Source organism: Lepidothrix coronata, unplaced genomic scaffold, assembly GCF_001604755.1.
Source record: "Lepidothrix coronata isolate B3197 unplaced genomic scaffold, Lepidothrix_coronata-1.0 Scaffold214, whole genome shotgun sequence".
Lineage (NCBI taxonomy): Eukaryota > Metazoa > Chordata > Aves > Passeriformes > Pipridae > Lepidothrix > Lepidothrix coronata.
Window position 1 is genome coordinate 693,812 of NW_016690394.1, and position 21,761 is coordinate 715,572.

At 50.3% G+C, this 21,761-nt stretch overlaps 1 protein-coding gene across 10 annotated transcripts in view; it reads left to right on the top strand.

Moving 5' to 3' along the window:
* Positions 1-21,761, top strand: part of ARHGEF10L (Rho guanine nucleotide exchange factor 10 like) — a 38,239-nt gene that overhangs the window by 3,078 nt on the left and 13,400 nt on the right. For 4 of the 10 annotated variants that reach the window (XM_017833471.1, XM_017833464.1, XM_017833465.1 and 1 more), the window contains exons 1-12: positions 12,141-12,292; positions 12,402-12,486; positions 13,529-13,714; positions 13,824-13,851; positions 16,786-16,871; positions 16,970-17,053; positions 17,286-17,455; positions 17,863-17,979; positions 18,779-18,887; positions 20,060-20,166; positions 20,734-20,811; positions 20,886-21,065. In XM_017833471.1, the coding sequence (XP_017688960.1) occupies positions 12,164-12,292; positions 12,402-12,486; positions 13,529-13,714; positions 13,824-13,851; positions 16,786-16,871; positions 16,970-17,053; positions 17,286-17,455; positions 17,863-17,979; positions 18,779-18,887; positions 20,060-20,166; positions 20,734-20,811; positions 20,886-21,065 (1,359 nt within the window). In that variant the 5' untranslated portion in view covers positions 12,141-12,163. Of the gene's footprint in view, positions 1-1,983; positions 2,124-6,148; positions 6,285-10,124; positions 10,708-12,140; positions 12,293-12,401; positions 12,487-13,528; positions 13,715-13,823; positions 13,852-16,785; positions 16,872-16,969; positions 17,054-17,285; positions 17,456-17,862; positions 17,980-18,225; positions 18,359-18,778; positions 18,888-20,059; positions 20,167-20,733; positions 20,812-20,885; positions 21,066-21,761 lie in introns of those variants that run through there. The other 6 variants (XM_017833468.1, XM_017833470.1, XM_017833466.1 and 3 more) reach the window with 5 other exon arrangements.

Sequence of the window (21,761 nt, forward strand, 5' to 3'; positions counted from 1 at the left end):
TAAAAAAGGGATTTTTCCCCCCAAAAATCAAATGCACATATTAAAAAAGGGATTTTTCCCCCCAAATAAATGCAGATATTACCTTAATTGAATTTTTTTTACCTGAAAAAATAAATGCCTTTATTGCAAAGTTCTCCCCCCCCAAAAAAAAAAATCAATGTACATATTCCAAAGTGGTTTTCCCCCCTCAAAAAATACATTTATTGCAAAGGGGCTTTTCCCCTCCAAAAAAAAAAAAAAATGTACCTATTGCAGAGTGTATTTTTTCCCAAGAAATGAATCCATTTGTTGCCTGTATTCCAAAGGTTTTTCCCAGATTAAGTGACCAAATTGCCAGGTTTTGACCCCAAAAAGAAAGGCACTTATTGCAAAGTGTGTTTTTCCCCAAGAAATAAATGTTCATATTGCAAAGGGTTGGTTCAGGTTTTTCCCCCCAAAAAATAAATCCAAATATTGCCTTTATTGCAGTTTTTCCTCCCTCCCCCCCCTTTTTTTTTTTTTACCAGGAGAAAATTCCCTTTATTACATCGAGGGATTTTGCAGGAGGGGAACATGTGGTGCCTTTGGAATTTGTGATGAATTGGGAATATTTGACCAATTTGCAATATTTGATTAATTTGCAATATTTGATTGATTTAAAAGATGTGATTTATTGAAAATATTTGATTAATCCTCAATTTTGGGTGGTGTTTTCCTCTCTGATTCCATGGCAATATCCCATGGATTTCTGACCCAATCCCAAGTGCTGATGCAATTTTGGGACCTGGGCCTGTGGGATTCTGGGGCAAACCCACCCCAAAATCCCCCCAGAACAGGGGCAAACCCTTGGAATTCAGGGAAACAACCTCCTGGGCGGGATAAAATCATCCCAAATTCCCGCGTTACTCACGGAATTATCCCCGGAGCATCTCGGCACAGCATCACTTGCAGGAGCAGGGCGGCAGAGTCGGGGTCGTTCAGGGATTTTCCATGATCTCCGCAGGGATGGGATGGAATGAAAGCCCTGCTGGGCTGGGACCCGGCTGCTGATCCCTAAAATGGCCTTTTTTCCCCCAAAAGGCCGGCTGGGTTTGTGGGGTGGGTGGGAACACTCCGGGCAGGTTGGGTCAGGCCTGGGCTCAGACTGGTTTGTCCTGGGCTTGGGAAAAACTGGTTTGACCTGTTCATTCCCAGGGGAGTCTGGAATGGGGAGAGTCTCACCTCGGATAACCTGGGCCTGGCTCAGCTCTCCCCAATCCCAGATCCACGGGGGGGGACATTTGGGGTATCCCTGGGAATGAAGATGTTTGGGGTATTTGGGATATCCCTGGGGAGATTTGGGGTATCCCTGGATAGGGATATTTGGGGTATCCTGGGATGGAATGTTTGGGGTATCCCTGGGTGGGATATTTGGGGTATCCCATGGAATGAAGATGTTTGGGGTATCCCTGGGGATGGGGATGTTTGGGTTATCCCTAGATAGGGATATTTGGGGTATCCCTGGGTGGGATATTTGGGGTAACCCTGGAGATGGGGATGCTTGAGGTATCTCTGGGTGGGATATTTGGGGTATCCCTGGGGATGGGGATATTTGGGATGTGGCCATAGCAATTGGAAAAGGGGGTTTGCAGCAAGAGCCTCTGGAAAAATCCAATTATCCTGGGATAAGGTGGCTTTGGGAACAGCGTGGGAATGGCTGCCAGGGGAATTTGCATCCTCACTACAGCAGAGAGCAGGGATCCACATGGATCATGTGGAGAGGGATGGATGCAATCCAAGCAGGGAGCAGGGATCCACATGGATCATGTGGAGAGGGATGGNGAGCAGGGATCCACATGGATCATGTGGAGAGGGATGGATGCAATCCAAGCAGGGAGCAGGGATCCACATGGATCATGTGGAGAGGGATGGGTGCAATCCAAGCAGGGAGCAGGGATCCACGTGGAGAACATGGAAAGGGATGGATGCAATCCATGCAAGTCCCTTTCCATGCTCCTTCTGCAGCCAGGTGGCACCTCCGGAGTTTTTTATGGAATTGCTGATGCTCCAGGAGATGATTTGTCCACACACATTGAACTTTCCCAAGGATTTCGGGCAGGGAAGAGGGGGATTTAGGCTCTGGCTCAGTGGGATGATGCAGACAGGTGGGTTTTTCCAGGAATTGCACATCTGGGAGATGTGGAAGGAGCAAGGGAGGAGCTGGAAGCTGGATCCATGTGCAGTCCAAGCTCCAGGGGCGGGTTTGGGCACCTCCGAGGGAATTTTGGGTGGAAAAGCAGGGAGCAAACCCAGCCCAGCTGCTCCCCCGAGTCCTTCCATGCGCTCCCAGGGATCCGGCAGCTCCATCCCGGGGCTCGGGAAGTCACGGAGGGCAGAGTTTGGGGTGTCCATGCAAAGTATTCCCCAAAAACCCCCTTTGGAGAAGCTGGGAGACCTGGAGGAGCTGGGCCAGAGCTTTCCTGGGAAGACGCCCAGCCCTGGGTGGGCTCCAGCCCCACCCACAATTCCGCGGATCGTTATAAAAATGCAGATATAGAGAATTAAAAAATAACCCCGGAAAACCCTCTGGAAAAGTTGGGAGATCTCCTGGAGAAGTTGTCCCAAAGTTTTCCCGGGAAGGTGCCAGCAGGGGGCATCCCTGGGCTGGATCATCCCCCTCATTCCATGGATCCCTGTCAATACATATGGATACGGAGTAGACAGATTGATGCAGAATTGGTGTATTTAAATGAATAATTTAAATAGGAAGATCAATTATATTTATTTATTTTTATTATTAATTTATTTATTTGTAGTGATCTGTTTATTTGTATTAATCTGTTTATTCGTATTAATCTGTATTAATCAATAGAATTATTTCTTTTCTTTATATGTGCTATATATGCTAAAGTATAGTACATTTAATAATATAAAATAGAGATATATTAAAATTTCAATATATATAACTATACACATGTTAAAATATATTAATATATATAATACATATTTATATCTAAAATATAATTATATTTATATATAATTAATATATATAACTATACACATGTTAAAATATATTAAAAATAAAATAAATGAAAATATTACTATATGAACACATATACAATTTATAGAAAGTATATGTAAACATATAACAAATCTATAAAACACGTATATAAACAATAGATCTATAAAAATATATGCATGTAAATATAGATGTGTTAAAATGAAAATATATTAAAATAAATTGAAATAAATTTAAACATGGCTATATAAATATATATAAACTATACATAATATATAAGTATTTATAAATATATATAGTTATAAATATGAATATATGAATATATAAATATATGTAGCATATATAAAATACATAAAAATACATTTAAACATATAAAAATAAATATATATAGATATATGTGTATATAAATAGAGATGTGTTAAAATTAAAATATATTGAAAATACATTTAAATAAACTGAGTTGTAAATATGTAAATATGTAGTATAAATATAAAAATAAATATCAATATATAACAATAAACAATAAATGTATAAAATGTACACAGATGTGTTAAAATTAAATATAAATATATAGTATAAATATAAAAATAAATATCAGTATATGAAAATAAATGTATAAAATGTACACGGATGTGTTAAAATTAAAATATATTGAAGATAAATGGAAATAAACTGAAATATAATGATATGAATATATATAATATATATGAAATAGGAAAATAGATATAAATATCTAATAATGTATATAATGTGTTAAAATTAAAATCTATTCAAATAAATTGAAAGACATTGAAATATAAACCTGCACAATAGGAATAAAATGTGTTTAGTTATCTAAAAATAAACCGATACAAACACACCCCTTCCCTTCCCTTCATTGTTCAACGCCAAATAGTTCAAGTTCCTCCCAAATTCTCGCCCCACGCCCCCAAAAACAGGTTTTTTGGGTTCCCGCGGCAGCAGCTCCGGGTGAGGGCCCGGCCCGGGGAGGGGCTCGTTTGCATAGATTTGCATAGATTTGCATAGATTTACATAAATCTGCATCACTCGCATGGTTTCCGTGTCGATCCCGGTGCAGCTCTGCAGGAGGAGGCTCCGGGAGCATTCCCAGGGGAGCATTCCCGGGGTTCGGGGGCTCCTGGAAGGTCTCGATCCGAGGTGTTTGTGTCCCAAACATTCCATGGGGGCTTTCCCGGAGGGATCCGGGGGCTGGATGAGATCCCTGGGCCCCCCCCCCCGGCATCCCAAAGATCTCCCGGGGGAGTAAACCCACTTGAACAGACTTGTCCAGGGATTTCTTGGAATTTCTTCCCAGCAAAGAGCTGGAAAACCACCCTAAAGCCTTGGATAATTAATGGCTAAACCTAATTATCTATTAATGACTTAATTTTTGTATCATTAAAACCCCCCCTAAACCCTTGGATTTGTGTGGAAAAAGAAGTTCCAAGGTGGATTTCTGGGGGGCTTTTGGCTGGTTGTGGCACAGGACCCGATCCCAGGGGGATAATTAATGATGAAACCTCATTATCCATTAACTAATTTATTTCTACATGAATATGAACCATTAAACCTGATTATTTACTAATTAATTCATTGTTATATCAATACAAACTACCCTAAATCCCTGGATTAGTGTGGGGAAAAAAGGTTCCGAGGTGGATTTTTGGAGGGGTTGGTTGTGAGGACAGGACCCGATCCTGGGAGGATAATTAATGATGAAATCTAATTATCTATTAATTTATTTATTTTTATATTAATAGAAACCACCCTAAATCCTTGGATTTGTGTGGGAAAAAGAAGTTCCAAGTTGGATTTTTGGGGGCTTTTTGACAGGTTGTGGCACAGGACCTGATCCCAGGGGGATAATTAACGATGAAACCTCATTATCCATTAACTAATTTATTTCTACATGAATATAAACCATTAAACCTGGTTATTTACTAATTAATTCATTTTTATATCAATAAAAACTACCCTAAATCCCTGGATTAGTGTGGGGAAAAAAGTTCTGAGGTGGATTTTTGGGGAGGCTCTTGGCTGGTTGTGAGGACAGGACCCGATCCTGGGGGGATAATTAATGATGAAACCTCATTATCTATTAATGAATTAATTTTTCTCCTGGTTAATGAGCTATCTGAGCGCATTAATGGGGATTTGGGGCCGGCCCAGCCCTGCTGAGTGCCCAGCCCTGGCTGAGTCAGTGCCACCTGTGCCAACATTCCGGCTGCCAGCCGGAAAAATCGCTCCTCGCTCCTGTTTTTCCCCAGCCCAGGGTGAGTTTTTGGGGAGGGGAGGTTTGGAATCCCGGGATGTGTCCGTGTATCCACGTCCTGGGCGGGTCCTGGGTGCACGGAGAGGTGGATTTAGGGGGTGAAATTCCCTTTATCCCAAGAAAACTGGGCTGGGAAAGGGCTTCATTCCCAGGCAAGGCTGATTCCCTGGGATGGGAGCCCTTCCCAGCCTGACTTCCTTGTTCTGGGTGCCCCGGGACCTTTCCAGGAGGTGCTGGGGCAGCCGTGGAGTGGGATGAATCCCAAATTTCTGGGGGTGCTCTTTGCTCCCTTCCCTCCTTCCCGGGGCCTTTGCTGAGCTGGTTCTGGGATGCAAAACCCCCCCAGTTCCTCTGGGAGGCCTTGAGGTGCTTTTTCCCAAGTTTTTGGGGTGGGAAGTGGAAAGCTTGGAAATGACATTTAAAAAGAAAAATAAATCAGAAAAATCACTTTAATTCCCAGGAAAAAAACTAGAAAAATTCGCTTCAATTCCCAGAAAAAAAAAATCGGAAAAATCACTTTAATTCCCAGGAAAGAAAAAGAGAATTTCACTTTTGTTCTCAGAAAAATAAAACATAAAAATCACTTTAATTCTCAGNGTTTAATTCCCAGGAATAAAAAGCAGAAAAATCACTTCAATTCCCAGAAAATTCACTTTAATTATTGATTGTCTAAAAGATGCTTTTGCTGCTTCCCAAAAATAGGTTGGGAAGTGTCTCCCCCTTACAAATGTTGGGATAAGAGGGATAAAATCCTCCCCACCACCATCCTCGAGTCCTGTTCTTGCTTAAGGAGGTTTTCTCGGCTCAGCCCATTATCCCAGGGAAAGGAGCGTTACTTTTTCCCTGGAGTCACGTGGAGGGCACCGGGATATATTTATATATTTGTTGCTTTTTGCCAGGCTTGTTGGGCTGGTTTGGAGCTGGAAAAATCCTGACAGCTCCGGAGTTTGTTTGCAAGGGGCGTTTTCCAGCAGGGCCGGGCCCTGTGCCGGCAGAAAATTCCTTCCCAGCCTGGAAAACACGGATGTGAAATAGGTAAAATGGGAGTATTTTATATCAAGGATATTGGATTTAATTAAATCCGTGGGTGGGCTCTTCCTTCTGCCTGAAATTCCCTTTTTTTGGGGGGTGTGTGTATGTGTATATTGTATTTTGGGTGGAGTTTTTGGGATGTTAAGGTGGTGGGGGAATAACTTGGAATGCGAATGTGGAGCTGCGTTTTCGGCCGGCAGCGGGTGGTTTGGAGGTCAAATATCCCGGGAAAAATCGGCTTTGCCCAGAAACTTTGGGCATTTTGGGCTATCCCTGGGCGTTTTGGCCTCTCCCGCTCCTTGTTTTTCCCTCCCTGGAAGCGAGGGGGTTAACGGGATGCTCCAGGCGGAGGCGATCAATCCCGGTTTAGCGGGATTTGGGAAGCGCTGCCCGGGAAGAAGAGCCGCAGCAGGAGGAGGAGGAGGAGAAGGAGGGGGAGATGCTGCCCAAAATCCCGGCATCCCTCGCTCCAGCCGCTGGAGCGCCGGGCCGAGCTCCAGCCGGGCTCCGCCGCCGGGATTTGGGAATCGCGGGGGTCCGGCGGGGCCCGGGGGGAGCCCCCGCCCCGGGCATCCCACCCAGGGGCGCCTCGGCAGCGACCCTCGCCGGCCAGGGGGGTTTTCCCGGGAATTCCCTCCCTGCTCGGATGTGGATACAAAGGCGGAGGAGCCGCGGCCTTCCCAGGTCAGCCAATTCCTGTTTTCCCTTCTGCTGCCCCCCCAGATCCGTGGATCCAGGCAGGAATCTCTGGATATCCGCGTGTCCGTATAGAAATCCAGAGGTTATCCCAGAATCCCGCGGCGGGAGGACACCCTTCGCTTCCCGCAGCCTCCGGCCATCCCCGCCTTTATTATCCACCGAAAATTCCCGGGAGTTTGGGTTCATTTTGGACAGATAAGGGAAAACAAGGAATGGGGGAGGGAAATCCCCAGGAATACCCACCCACCTCATCCCACCCCCGTTCCTGCGCTTTTCTCGCCCCGTTTTTTTCCCAGCTCGTGAATCCCTCCCGTGTTTTCCCAGCTGGGAATTGCAGCACCTGTGGGAAAACTGATTTTTAGAGAGGTGGGAGCGTCCTCTGGGATAATTTTGGCAGGAAATAATGGCACTTATCCCTATTATGGCGATTTTTTGGGATATTGGTTGCGTTGGGGTGCAAGTTGGGAAGGGGCTGGAATATTTTTTTCCCACCTTTTGCACCGCTTTGATTTATTTTTTAATTAATTAATTCTGTCTTAGGGGAACAAAACAAGTTGCAAAGAGCAGGTTTTTCCCAAAAATACCCGGAAAAATATACAGGAAATGTCTTTTTAGGGTAAAAATCCCAATATTTTATCAGGTGCTTGAATAGGTGTTTGGAAAACAAGGAGAAAAATTAGGGATATTGGGGAAGGATGAGCTCAAATCCATTGGTGCCATCACCTGATGCTGATTTTTGGGCAAAGTCAGGTGGGTTTTCGGGAGAAAAAGGGGATTTTTTGGCAAAATAATGTGGGGTTTGGGCAAAATAAGGTGATTTTTTTTTTTGCAAAATAAGGCGATTTTATGCAAAATAAGGTGATTTTGGGGCAAAATAACCTGGGTTTGGGGCAATGTAAGGTGATTTGGGGGTGAAATAAAGTGACCCCAGAGCACTGGCAGGAGGACAAAGCACTTCCAAAGGGTGGGAGAGGTTTTAATGTGGAGCTTTGCAATAAAGCAAATTATTGGGATTTTTGAGCAGGAAACAATAATGAGGGGAAAAAACATCCATTATTTCTTTTTTTTTTTTGGCTTTTTTATTGGTATTTCTGATTCAAATTCTTCTCCTTTCAAATTCCTTCCCGGGGTAGTTTTGCAGGGGATGAACTTTGTAAAGTGGGGATTGGGATAAACGTGGAATTAGGGAGTTTTTTGGCAATAAATGGCTTTTTTTCCTGGATTTTTGAGGTCTCTCTGTGAGAAATCTTTGCAGAAAGGACTTTAATTTTTCCTATTTAAGGGCTATAAATGTGATTGTTCTTGACTTTTCCCTGGTTTTCCTTTTATCCCTGTTTCTCATGGCATGAGCTGGACCAGGGATGGATTTTTTCCAGCTCATCGGTGGCTTTGAAAATGCAAAGCAAAGGAAAACAGTGGCACTTTTCCAGGTCATGGGATTGTGAGCTGGAATATTTGTGGGATATTTGCCTGGAAAAGCCACTTCAAGGGAAAACAGGGAAAAAAACTTTTTCTATAAGTTGACACCTTTCCAGGAGTTTATTGAAAATCTACTCCCAAAACTGCCCTGGATTTTGAATTTTTATGGAATTTTTTCAGGGACAAACTCTTCCTTTGGCAGCTTTTTCTGGGAAAACCCCTTTTTTTTTTTTTTTGGATTTTGAGGAAGAAATTCCATATTTTGCCTTTTTTTTACCCCCCCCCCATGATTTTGCTGTTGTTTCATTCCCACTGCTCCTGGGGCTGCCCCTTGTTCCCACCGTCCTCAATCCCAACCACATCCCAACTCCTGATCCAGGGGATTTTTGAGGACCCTGGGTAATTTTTCCCCACTGGAGCTCTCACTGACACCCTCAAACCTGCCCAGTTTATTCCTTGGAAAACTGGGAAATAAAACCTTTGGCCCGGAAATCCCATTAAGGATGAAAAAACTTCCTTTGCTGTAAATATTTGCTGCTTTTTAAAGTTACTTTTGTTCATTTTTAACTGGTTTTTAATTTGAAAATGATTTTTCATTTCAGAGTTGGTTTTGTCTTTGAGTTATTTCCAGTCATAAATGATTTTTTTTATTGTTTAAAATACTTGAGGTTATTTTAATGTTTGAGTGATTTTGATTTTAAAATTAGTTTTCAATGCAAATTTTATTTTTCAATGTAAATTTTCCCCCCAACCTGTATCTTATTTTTAAATGTAAATTCTGTTTCCAATTTAAACTTTGTTTTCCAATTTAAACTTTGTTTTCCCATTTAAACTTTGTTTTCCGGTTTAATCTTTATTTTCCAATTTAATTTTTACTTTCCCGTTTATTTCTCTATTTAATTTTTCTCATTTTGTTCTTTATTTTTTAACTTTCTAAATTTAATTTCCTCTTTTCCATTTTTAACTTTTTTTTTTAATAATATTGTACTTATTATTTTATAAGATTGGGAGTTAGGGGTGAAAACACCCCTGTTTTCCTCCTCCATGGACTCCTCCCATCCCAGGGAGTGGAAAAAACCTGAATTAATTCAATTTTTATCAAATTTTAGTCAATTTTTATATCAATTTTTATCAAGGTCATGGTGGAAAATTCCCCTGGGATGTGGGAATTAATGTGGGATGTGACCTGCAGGAATTAATGTGGAAAGGGGGGAGAACCTTGGGAGAGAAAAGCTAATTTGGATTCCTCCCCACCCCCATCCCTTATAAATAACTCCAGGTTATTTATCCCGCGGGATGAGCGCGGTGGGATGGGCAGAGGGGCAGATTCCCAGGGCAAATCCTGTTGGAATATCGTCCATTGTTCCTCCCTGGCTTCCCAAAGCCCTCCATGGGGGGATGGGAGAGCCCTGGGAAGGGAGATCCTGGATCTGGGATCCTTCCCGAAGCTGGGCCCTGTTCCCACCAGCTGGGCCCTGTCGCTCCATGGCCCCGGCTAAAAATATCCCCCTGAATCCTGGGATCGGGATGGGGCCCAGCACATGGGCCTGCTCTTCTGCCTTTATTTAGGCCCGGCTCGACTTATTTAGGCCCAGCTCGATTTATTTAGGCCCAGCTATATTTATTCAGGCCCAACTCTGTTTATTCAGGCCCGGCTCGATTTATTCAGGCCTGGCTCGATTTATTCAGGCCCGGCTCAATTTATTCAGGCCCGGCTCGATTTATTTAGGCCCAGCTCTGTTTATTTAGGCCTGCCTTGATTTATTTTCCCTCCCCGCTCCGGGTGGGAAGGAGCCAGAGCTGCCACCCCCAGGATGCTCCTTCCCACGGAGAGGCCCCAGCAGCTCCTTGAAATCCGGACTTCCAAGGATGATGTCGCATCCCGGCGTCCTTCTGGGATCCTCTCACATCCCCAGGCCCTCATTGGATTGTCCTGCTTCCCGTTTTTCCGCTCCCGGTTTATTCTGAGGGATCTCCCTGGCAGGGCGGCTCATCCCCACTCGCTTTCCCCTCATCCCCTGGGATGCATTTTGTTCCTGGGATGTTCCTTTCTCATGGAAAACGATGCAAAATGACCTTTCAAACCCAATCCAAGGGTTGTTTTGGAGTCCTGGGAGCTGGAAAAAGAACCAACCAGCCTTGGGATAAATCGGGCTTTGGGATGGGAGCTTATGTCAACTGGCAAAATGGGAAGTGACCTTTTCCCGCCCGGCCGGATAAATTTGGGATGGAGCTGCAGCACATCCGCCTCCCACTGCCCTCATCCCACGGGGAAGCCACCGGATTGCTGGAAGGACGGATCAAACCAGTAAGGAAACTGGGGTCGGGATGAATCCGGCAGCAGCTCTTTCCCGGGGTTATTTTTCCCAAGGATTAAGGATTCCAAACTTGCTTTGCTTATTTTTACTGCAGAAATAAGGGATGTTTTTTTCCTGGGCTCCTCAGCTCCATGGCAGCTCCTGCTTCCCTCTGGATCCATGGCTCGGGTGGTGCCACGTCCAGAGGGATAAAACCTGGAGCTTGGAAAAGGGGGAAAGCTGGCAATATCCTGCTCCCAGGCTGGTGGAAAGCAGTTGGGTGATGTGGGAGCTGTTCTGAGCACCAGGAAAAGAATTCCAGGAGGAAAACAGACCATCCCTGGGTCCCTCTCCCAAATAAATCCCAGTTAACGTGTTTACAGAGACAAGGGGCTTGTTGGAAAAGTGGCTGGAAAAGTTCTTGTGGTGGGTCAGGGAGGGGAAAAGGGATTTATTCCTATTTTTTATGGCTGGAAAAGGGTCAGTTGGGATTTGGCTCCGTCTTTTGGTGGGGTTTGGATCAGGATGGGGTTGGGCCTGCTGAGCACTGGGAATCTGGGGGGTCACACTCTCAGCTTGGGCACCTGCCGGGGGTTTAGAGCCCATTTTCCAGCAGGAAATGGGAATCTGGGAGGTGATCCCAGATCTCAGCACCCTCCTGGTCAGCTTCAGACACACAGATACGTGTTTCTATTATAATTCTTCCAATAATTGTCATTATTTCTATATTTTTATCTTTCTCAGTGGCCCTGGAGCTCCGTGAAAACCCAAACCTGGAGCAATTGCAGCTCTGCATTTGTATTTATTACCATTCCTATAATTATTATCATCATTACTATAATTACCATTATTATAAAGATAATTTGGTATTATTTTATATATTTTTATATCTCTCTGTGGCCCTGGAGCTCCATGAAAACCCAAAGCTGGAGCAATTCCAGCTCTGCATTTATATTATTATCACTATTATCATTATCATCATTATCATGAAATTTTAGGATTATTTGATACGTTTTCCTGTCTCTCTGTGGCCCTGGAGCTGTTTGTCCCACCTGGGGCAGTTCCTCCCACCCTGTGCTGCAGCTCCAAGGGATTTTGGTCCAGGGGGAATAAACAAATCCTAAATAAATAGATCTTAAATCATCTTAAATAAATAGATTAAATCAACAGCTCCTTTGTTTTGGGATCGCCCCTGGCTTTGGGCCTCTCCTTATCCAGCATTTCCCAGGGAAAATGGGGGAGAAACCATCTCTTGGGGGGGTCATGACTCTTTGGAGCAGGGAGGCAGCATCCGTTGGACATCCTGCTTCCAGCAGGACCAAATTCCCCGGATTTGGCCCCATTTTCCCCTTTCCAACCTCTCAGGTGATGTTTTGTTCTGCTCCATCATCCCTTGGGAATGGGGGTCCCTGCTCTGACCTTCCTCCTCCTGGTGACCTTCCAGGGCGTCTCTGGTTTCGGGAGCGGATGAACCATCGATCCCAGGGAGGCTCCTTGGCGCTTCCCGCCCCCGAGACCTTCAATCCTGCAGGATTTGCCATCCATGGGATAAATGTTCCACGCCAACCAAGCCCTGGGAGCAGCTCCTGCTTCCTTGTGAGGTTTTGCAGCAGCTGGAGCTGGATCCCTCACACCTGGAGGCTCCCAGGGATGGATCTGGGGGGCTGAGCTTCCTTTTCAACCCATTTTTCCTTCTCTCCCGCAGGAGAAAGTCAGGGAAGGGCCTGGGCGGAGCATCCGGAGCCCCCTCGCCATGGCCTCGTCTGAGCTGCCCCCCCAGCCTGCAGTAGGTACTGTCACCCCTCTGGAGCTGGGAGCTTTGGGAAGGGGACCCCTATCCTGGGGAAGAAAGGGGGGGGGGGTGTCCTGCATATCCCAGCTGGAGCCTCTTGGAATTCTGAGAACGCTCAGGGCTGTTGGATCTTGCAGTTCTGGGGGGGTGATGCTCTTTCTTCCATCCCTCCTCCATCCCTTTTCCATTCCTGTTTTTTTTTGGGAGGAGGGCCCCTATGCTTGGGCAGAAAGGGGGGGTTGTCCTGCATATCCCAACTGGAGCCTCTTGGAATGGTGAAAACACTCAGGGCTGTTGGATCTTGCAGTTCTGGGGGGGTGATGACTCCCTTCTCCACCCCCCCCTTCTCCTTCCCCGTCTTCCCTCCTCCGTCCACGCCTTGCTGGCGTATCCTGAGTGAATCCCACCTTTTCCATCACCTCCCTCTTCATCTCCCCGTTCCTGGGGGACCCTGAGTGACACTGGATCCCCCCATTCTCCATCCTTCCCTCACTTCTCCATCCATCCCCCCCTCTCCTCCATCTGCTCCCCTTCTCCATCCCTTCCTTGCTGGGGGACCTGGAGTGATATTGTCTCCTCCTCCATCCTTTCCCCGCCTTCTCCATCCCTCCATCCATCCCTCCATCCATCCATCCATCCATGTCCCCCTTCTCCTCCATCTCCCCTCTTTTCCATCACCTCCCTCTCCATCTTCTCCTTCCTGGGCGTGACCCTGAGTGACACCGTGTGCCCCCCTTCTGCATCCATCCCCTCCTTCTGCATCCATCTCCCCTCTTCTCCATCTCTCCTCTTCTCCATCTCCCCTCTCCTCCATCCCCCCTGCTCCTCCTTCCCCCCCTTCTCCATCCCCTCCTTTCTGGGGGACCCAGAGTGACATTGTCTCCCCCTCCATCCTTTCCCCCCCTTCTCCACCCATCCCTCCCCCCATTCCATCCCTCCTTGTCCTTCTCCTCTATCTCCCCCTTCTCCTTTTCCCTCCATCCCCCTTTTCCCTCCATCCCCCCCTTCCCCTCCATCCCGGTGCCGTGTCCCCGCTGCAGGAGCCGCGGTGCCTCCGGAGCCGGCGGGCGCGGTGCCCGCAGGGGGGGAGGACGTGGGTGAAGCCTTTGCCTTCGAGGACAGTGAGGAGGAGGAGGAGGAGGAGGAGGATCCCACGGCCCATCCCGGCGGGGCCGTTGTTCTCCGGGCCCCCCCGCGCCGGCGGCGTGGGACCAGCTCCGAGGGGGGTGAGCGCGCAATTCCCGACATTTCCGCCGTGTCCCTGATGTCCCCACGTTGTCCCTGATGTCCCCTGTGGGTGCCAACACAGCCTCTCTTTGCTTTTCCTCTCCACAGAGGGGCTGGTGCCGGAGACCCCAGAAGGGTAAGTGGGGTTTTGGTGGGGTTTGGCGGGGGGTCGGGGGGATTTGGTGGGGGATTGGGGGGATTTGGGAGGGTTTTGGTGCAGTTTTGAGTCCCCTGAAGGATCTTTGGGGTCTGTCCCCTCTGTCTGATGTCTCAGCTTGGTGCTGTGCCTCAGTTTCCCTGACTTCTCCCCATTGCAAGGGCAGGTATCCCTGGGAATTTGGGGTACAGCCCCCAGCCCTGGGGATCTGTGAGGGCTTTGGTGGGGTTTTGGGGGGAGTTTGGGGGGTTTTGATGTGGTTTTGAGTACTCAGAAGGATTTCTGGGGTGTGTCCCCTCTGTTTGATGTCCCAGTGTCTCCATGTAACAAAACAAAACGTTTGCTGAGGGAGGGCAGGATAGAAAAAACCAAACTCCTCCTTCTGAGTTATTATAACTTCAAAATTAGGAGGCTTCAGGTGAAAAGGTGTGGAAAAGAAAGTAATAGCATTTTACTAATGTACATACATATATATATGTGTGTGTATATATATATATGTGTGTGTGTGTATATATGTGTATATATATATGTATATATATATATACACATAACAAAACAGACCGAGCTACAACACTGTAACTGAAGTTTTCCCCTCCACAATTCCGTGTTTTCTGAATTTCTGAGTTTCTGCCTCGGCGCAGTTACAGCCGCGGACAGCAGGGGGCTGTTCCCGGGGGCTGCGGCGGCACAAAGGGACTTCCCTGGCAAACAGGGCTCCCCGGGATGCCGAAAATGGCAGGAAATTCTCCAAACAGCATCGGTGTAGATCAGGCAGAGAGCAGCTCTTTAGTGAAGGCCTCGAGGTGCACACGAGTGTCCCGAGGTTTTACCCGGATTTTCCCATTTTCTAGTTCTAATCCACCCAATCTGAGAACTGTCCACCCCCGGATCCTCCCTCCTGGCACGGCCTCCCATCGGAGGTCTCAAGACCCCCCTTCTTCCTCATCTCCCTCCTCCTCACAGCCTTGTCTGTGGAGCTCTGCCGAGGTTCCTGGGCCTGCCAGCTTGCTTTGGCTGCAGGGATATCTGATTTTTCTGGTCCAGGGGCACCTGTCCCAAACAAGATGTGCTTGCTCGAGTCCCTTCCATTGAGAAGAACGTTAAACAAAACCTGCAGAGTTTAGAAAGTTTGATATGAAGCGTGAGAACGGGGTTTGGTGGCTGCCAGCTGCTGTTCTGAGGCGGGAGGGAACTTGATGGGCACACTAAAAACTCGGATTTAACACAAATCTTACAAATTCCAGGAGGGCATCTCACACAGGGCACCAAGGGAGCTCCCTCCTGGCAAACAGGGCTCCAAACATGGCACAAAGGGAGCTCCCTCCTGGCAAACAGGGCTCCCACAGGGCGCAGAGGGAGCTGCCCCCTGCTCTGGGGGCAAACAGGTCTCCCACTCTTTCCAAAGGGAATTCCCCTCCGCTCCAGCTGTGGATGCAATCCTGGCTCGGCTCTGGGCCCCTGGGCTGGGGAAGGGGGGCCCGTGGGCAGCAGGAGCAGCAGGAGCAGGCAGGGGGCAAAGAGCCAGCGGGGAAAGGGTGGGTGGGCAGAGGTGGGGCACAGGCAGGCTGTGTCCCCGAGCTGTGCCCTGTCCCTGAGCTCTCCTATGCCCCAGAGCTCTCCCTGTCCCAGAGCTCCCCTGTCCCAGAGCTCCCCTGTCCCAGAATTCCCATGTCCTTGAGCTCTCCCTGTCCCCGAGCTGATCCCTGTCCCAGGGCTCTCCTTCTCCCAGAGCTGTCCCCAAGCTCTCCTGTCCCAGGGCTCTCCCGCAGAGCCCGTGCCCAGCTGGCAGGGTCAGGCAGGTTTAACTCCCCTCACTCCTGTTCTTTTCCAGAGATATCCCCCTTCCCCCCCCCGGCCTGGTGCCCTGTTTTGGCCACATGAGCCGTTCTGTGCCCAGTTCAGATCCTCGCCCGGGGAGCCCCACCTTTGCAGAGAGAACCACGAGCTGTTTTTCCCCAGGACAGTCATTCAAGCCCGAGCTAGAAAAACAGGGAAGCCTGATGTTTGCCTTGTCCCGGCAAGGGATGTTTGTCTTGTCCCAGCAGAGGCTGTTGGGGTGGAAAATTCACCAGGAAGTGTGAGACCACAGCACTGGGCCTGGGGCTGAGCCTCAACTACCCTGACCTCTCCCCTTCCCTGCCAGAGGGGCTGCAGGCAGGGGAGCCCCGGGGTTTTGGCCTGCACCTGCAGCCCTTGGGGTGGGTTTGAGTTCCCTGAAGGATCTTTAGGGTCTGTCCCCCCTGTTTGCTGGCCCAGCCTGGTGCTGAGCCTCAGTTTCCCCAACTTCTCCCCATTGCAAGGGGAGGGATCCCCGGGATTTTGGGGTCCAGCACCCTAGCCCTGGGGACCTGTGAGACTTTTGGGTGATGGGGGCTTCCTCCAGCCCCCAACTGGAGAAGATGGGGGAGAAACCCCTTGGGATGGTGTTTGAAGGGGCTGGTTTCCTCCTTGGCTGTGGATTTGGGGGGAAAAGCTGGAAATTTGGCTGCAGGGAGGGCTTGTCCCCCTGGCAGAGCAGGAACAGGGTGTGGGGAAAGGGACAGGACCCTACCAGGAATGGGGGGGACCCTCTCCCTGTGCTCCCCAGTGCTGGCACATCCCCTGCCCTGCAGCAGCACATGGACTGAGGCTAAAAAAGCCAATTTTGGGTGTTTTGCATTTTCTCTGAGTGGTCGTTGGGACCCTCTGGTGTGACCCTGAGACCTGGGACCCCCAAATCCATGAAGAAGGAGATGGGGGGAGGGGGGACAAGCTTTATTTTGGGCCTGTGAACCCCTGGAATGGGAACAGGGGTGGGGAGGGGCTTGGCTGCACCCAATCCCAAGGGATTTACACTCAATCCCAAGGGATGGATTCGTACCCAATCCCAAGGGATTTGCAGCCTGGGATGCTCCCTGACCCCCTTCCCCACAGGGCCCCGGTGAGGATGAGCAATGGGGAGGCCGGGGGAGACCCCCCCGTCCGCACCCAGACCTGGAAGCGGGAGAGCATCTGCCGAGGTAGGTCCAAACACTGGGACAAACCCCCTGCCGAGGCTTGGGAAGGGTTTCTCCAGCCTGGGTGCTGAGCAGGTCCCGGGGGGGTTTGTCCCCCAAAGGTGAGCGGTTTTCCTTCCCGGAGGTGGAGGACGACGTGATCTACGACGACGTTCCCTGCGAAAGCCTGGATGCCGAGCAGGATGGTAGGGATAGACCTTCCCCCTCCCTTTCCCAAGGTCTAGGAGCCCGTTTTCCAGCTCTGGATAAACTCAGGGAAGGAGAAAGCCATCCTCAAAGAGGATGTGGAGCGGGATGACTGTGGGAAAACCAATGGGACTGGGAGGGAGATGCGAGGGTTTGGTGTGTCTCCTGTGGGTCCCTGAGGAAGGGAATTTGCCTTCCTGTAAGGAAAAGGAGCCGGATTTTCCTTGGCAGGAGCAGAGAGGGAGCGGAGCCTGATCTACGAGGAGGTGCAGCGGGGAGAGGGCTCCCGGATCAGCGAGGATTTGGGCTGGAGCTCCAGTGAGTTCGAGAGTTACAGCGAGGATTCGGGGGAGGAAACCAAAGCTGAGCCCACCAAGCACAGAGCGTCCTTCCAGCCCAAGGTAACCCTTGGATCACGCCTTTAGGACCATTATTCTTGTTTTTCCCTGGGTTTGCTTGTCCAAAGGCAGTGGAGCACCAAGTCCAGCTGCTCCCGTGGCTGGTGACGCTGAGGATGCTGCGGCTCGGCCCCCAACTCTGGGGGGTTCATTTCTTTCTGTTCTCCTTCCTTCCCTTTTTCAGTTTTTCCCCTTTTCCTTCTGCATTTGGGCCCTGCTGGAGCCTGGCTGCTGCTTTGCCCTGCGCTCGCTCCCTTCCCCGCTCCAGCCTAGCCAGGCTTTTGGGATGGTGCTGCCTGGGCCGTGCTGCTCTGGGGGGATTTCTGCTCTTTGTTTGGTTTTTGCTGCTCACCTGGATCTCTTCTCTGCCTCCTCCTCCTCCTCCTCCCGCCTGGTTTGCTTGAGCTCAGCTTTCTCCAGACCTGAATAGACTAAAGGAGAGATACGCCAGGACTAAGAGGGACATCCTGGCTTTAAGAGTTGGGGGGAAGGACATGCAGGAGCTGAAGCAGAAGTACGATTGGAAGGTACTGTCCCTCCTCCATCCCTCGTCCCTTCTCCCCCAAATTTCCCAGGGGGAGTCAAAAAAACCTCATGGAATTTATCCAGGCTGAATTCATCCCATTTCATCCCCCCAAAAAGAGGAACAAATTCAGTGAAGCACCTCAAAGCTGCCTCTCATGTCCATCTGTCTTGCAGCTCCCCGTCCTCCAGCTTCCCCAACCGTTGGATTTTGGGGTGTTTCCTTGTTTTTAAGGGGCGTTCGGACGGCGCCGGGTTTCCCACGGGATAGATGGATCTGACAAGGTTTTTTTTTTCCCCTGATCTGTGGTGGAAATCAGGTGGGGAAGGAGATTTTTGGGAGAACCTTAGTGCAAAAGCCTTCCCCAGCCCCAGACCATCCAGGTATTTCCTGGCTGGAAGTTTGGGCTGAAACGCTGTGATTTGAGGTGTGAAAGGCCGACACTTCCCCCCCTTTGCTGTCCCCCACATGAAATCCCTGCACAAGGAGGGGATGGATGTGCTCCTGCCTCCCTTCCCTCCCTCTGCTTCGCTTGGCTGCATGATCCCGCTTTGCCGGCGCCTGCTTGCACGTGGCCACATCCCTATGGATGGGGCACAGGACGGAGCATCCATGGGCCTTGGATATGTGCCTCTTCTTCCTGCTGCATGGGAAAATGGGGATGATGCCTGAGGGGATGGTGCCTCTGCATCCGGATCCGGAGTGGGGGATGATGCCCAAGGGAAGGACACGGCTCCGTCCGGATCCGAGATGGGATCCCGGTGCTGCCTGAGCCTCCCGATCCCTCTCCTCCCCCTCCCCAGATGACCCAGCTGATGAAAGCAGCCAAAAGCGGCACCAAGGACGGTTTGGAGAAGACCAAGATCGCGGTGATGAGGAAGGTGACGTTCCTGCACCGGAAAGAAACCCCAGGTGAGCGGGAAAAGCAACCCCCCTCTTTCCCTTTCCAGTGCCAAAAAAGCCTTTTTTGAGGGTATTTTTAAAAATAATCACCAGGAACCCCCATCCCTTTCAGCATTTCCTTTATTTCCCATTTATTTTTTGCATTTTAATCTTTTCTTTGACTGTTTTCCACTCTTTGCATCCCTGTGCAAGCTCAGTCCCTTCGGCTCCTCCTGGCTCCGTATCCCTTCGGGAGCGCCCGTGGGTGTCCTTGGGCACAGAGCAGGATCTTCCCGGGAACGCCGAGTTTGGGGGGGGTTTCCTGACTTTCCTGCTGTCACGTAGGGGATGGGGAGCGGAGGAGGCGGGCGGAGGAGGCGGGAAAGCCTCCGCCTTCCCGCCGGAGCTCGCGGGTGTCCCTGGAGCAGCACGGGGGAGGTACGATCCCGAGGGGCGGCTCCCGCCGGAGCTTCCCGGGGGATCCCGCGTGTGTGTCCCGGCCCGGCTGTGTGTCCCCAACGTGCCTTTGCCTCGCTGGGGTGGGGCTTCGATGCTTCTGGGAGGAGCTGGAGGGATTCCCGTCCCCCGGGAGCATCCCTGGCACGTGGGGATGGGGAGAAGGTGGAGCTGACGACCCGAGGGCGGGCGATTTGTCCCGGCCAAAATTAGGGAAGGAAAAAAATCACCCGGCTGCCAACGCCCTCCCCTCCGGCCCGGCCGGTCCTCCCCCTTCCCGGCTATTTATATCTGCTGGGATGGGCTCGGGGCGGAGGGGCCATGTGGAAGCGGCGGCCGTGCTTCCCTCGGGATGCCTCCTTGGCTCGCTCGCCCTCCTCCTCCTCTGCTGCTTCAGCCTCGGGTGAGGGATCCCCGTGCCTTCCCCTTCCCTGGTTTTCTCTGCCTGCTGCCTATGGCTTCTTATTCCCCATTTTCCTTGCTCCGCCTGCCCCTGGAGAGAGGACAAGGGGGCTTTTCCCCCAGCCAGGGGGGGTTTTTGGGAATGGGGACTCTCCTTGTCCTCTCCCTGCTCCCAGCCTGGCTCATCCTGGTGTCTGGTGACTGTGGGTGAGCTCAGGGAGGACGCTGGGATTCGGCTCCAAACCCAAACACACCCCCTGCCACGGAGCCAATGGAGCTCCAGACCCCCAAAAGTTTAAAATGAGGGGTTTTTTGGCATTTTGTGGGGGGTTTTTTCCCTGCAGGGGACTCGGAGGAGGAGGACACGGGGTTCCTGGAGGTCACGGTCTCGGACATGAAGCACCCGCCACCAGAGCTGGGCCCCATGCCCGAGGGGCTGAGCCCGCAGCAGGTGGGGTGGGATGGGTTTGGGGGATTTGGGGGGAATTGGCTCTCCCTGGTCCCGTGACTGAGGAACCAGGGACAGGGCGAGGCAGCACCAAGTGATGCTGTGTCAGCACTTCTGCCCGGGCCTGCACCTCCCCCATCCCGGGCTTTGGGGTGGGGGGATCATGGCTGAGCCCCTCATCCTGGTGTTTGGGGTTTGGGACCATCCTGGGGTTTGGGGTTTGGGACCATGGCTGACCCCCCCCCATCCTGGTATTTGGGTTTGGGACCATCCCAGCATTTGGGGTTTGGGACCATCCCAGTGTTTGGGGTTTGGGATTGGGGGTTTGAGACCACGGCTGACCCCACCACCCCAGTATTTGGGTTTGGGACCATCCCAGTATTTGGGGTTTGGGACCACAACCGAGCCCTCCATCCCAGTATTTGGGTTTGGGACCATCCCAGTATTTGGGGTTTGGGACCATGGCTGAGCTCCTCCTGTCCCACCATTTGGGGTTTGGGACCATGGCTGAGCTCCTCCCATCCCCCCATTTGGGGTTTGGGGCATCCTGACCGATTCCCTGTCCCACAGGTGGTGCGGCGGCACATCCTGGGCTCCATCGTGCAGAGCGAGCGGAGCTACGTGGACTCCCTGAAGCGGATCCTGCAGGTGGGATCCCCGCTCGGGCTCCTCGGGGGTGTCTCCATGGATCCCGGGGCGCTGACGCTCTGGCGCTCCCACAGGATTACAGGAACCCGCTGCTGGAGATGGAGCCGAAGGTGCTGAGCGCCAGGAAGTGCCAGGTGGTGTTTTTCCGGCTGAAGGAGATCCTGCAGTGCCACTCCATGTTCCAGATCGCCCTCGCCTCCCGCGTGGCCGAGTGGGACTCGGCCGAGAAGATTGGGGACCTCTTCGTGGCCTCGGTAGGAGGGGGTGGAGGAGGAGGCTCTTCCCAGAAGGATTGGTGGGGCCTTGGGAGGGGCTGGGACCATGGAGTCCCCATCCCTGCAGGGGTTCAGGATGAGCCTGGACGTGGCATTCGGTGCCATGGTCTGGGGGACAAGGCGGGCTTGGGTCACAGGTTGGACTCGATGATCTCAGAGGTCTTTCCAAACTCAGTGATTCTGTGAAATCCAGGAGAAATCCCCCCACGGTTGTGGGTGGGAGTGGAAGGCTTGGACCAGGTGATTTAAGAAGCCCTGCCCTGGAGTCCCAAGGTGCAGAAAGGCCCCCCTGGCTTCCTCAGCTCCCTCTCTGAGGGGATGAAGCTGGATCCCATCTTAGCCTCAGATTGTGTCACCAGTTTAAATGTGAACAGTTAGAGAGGGGGGATTGAACCACTTCTGTCCTGCAGGTTTTCACTCTGGCAAACTGAGGATATTTATGTAAAATGAATTATTTATTATTGCAAATGATCAGACAAAATGTCTCGATCAGAATTATTTACTGCACAATACAAAAGCTAAATCTACTAATGTAGGATAGGATAGAGCGTGATAGTAAAGCAATTATTGGAGCAATTATATTAAAGCGAAAAGAAGTAATTATCAAGTAGAGGTTTGATGTAACTCACCTAGACCAATGTTTGTGGGGAGATTTCTTTCTCTCAACCTCGAGGA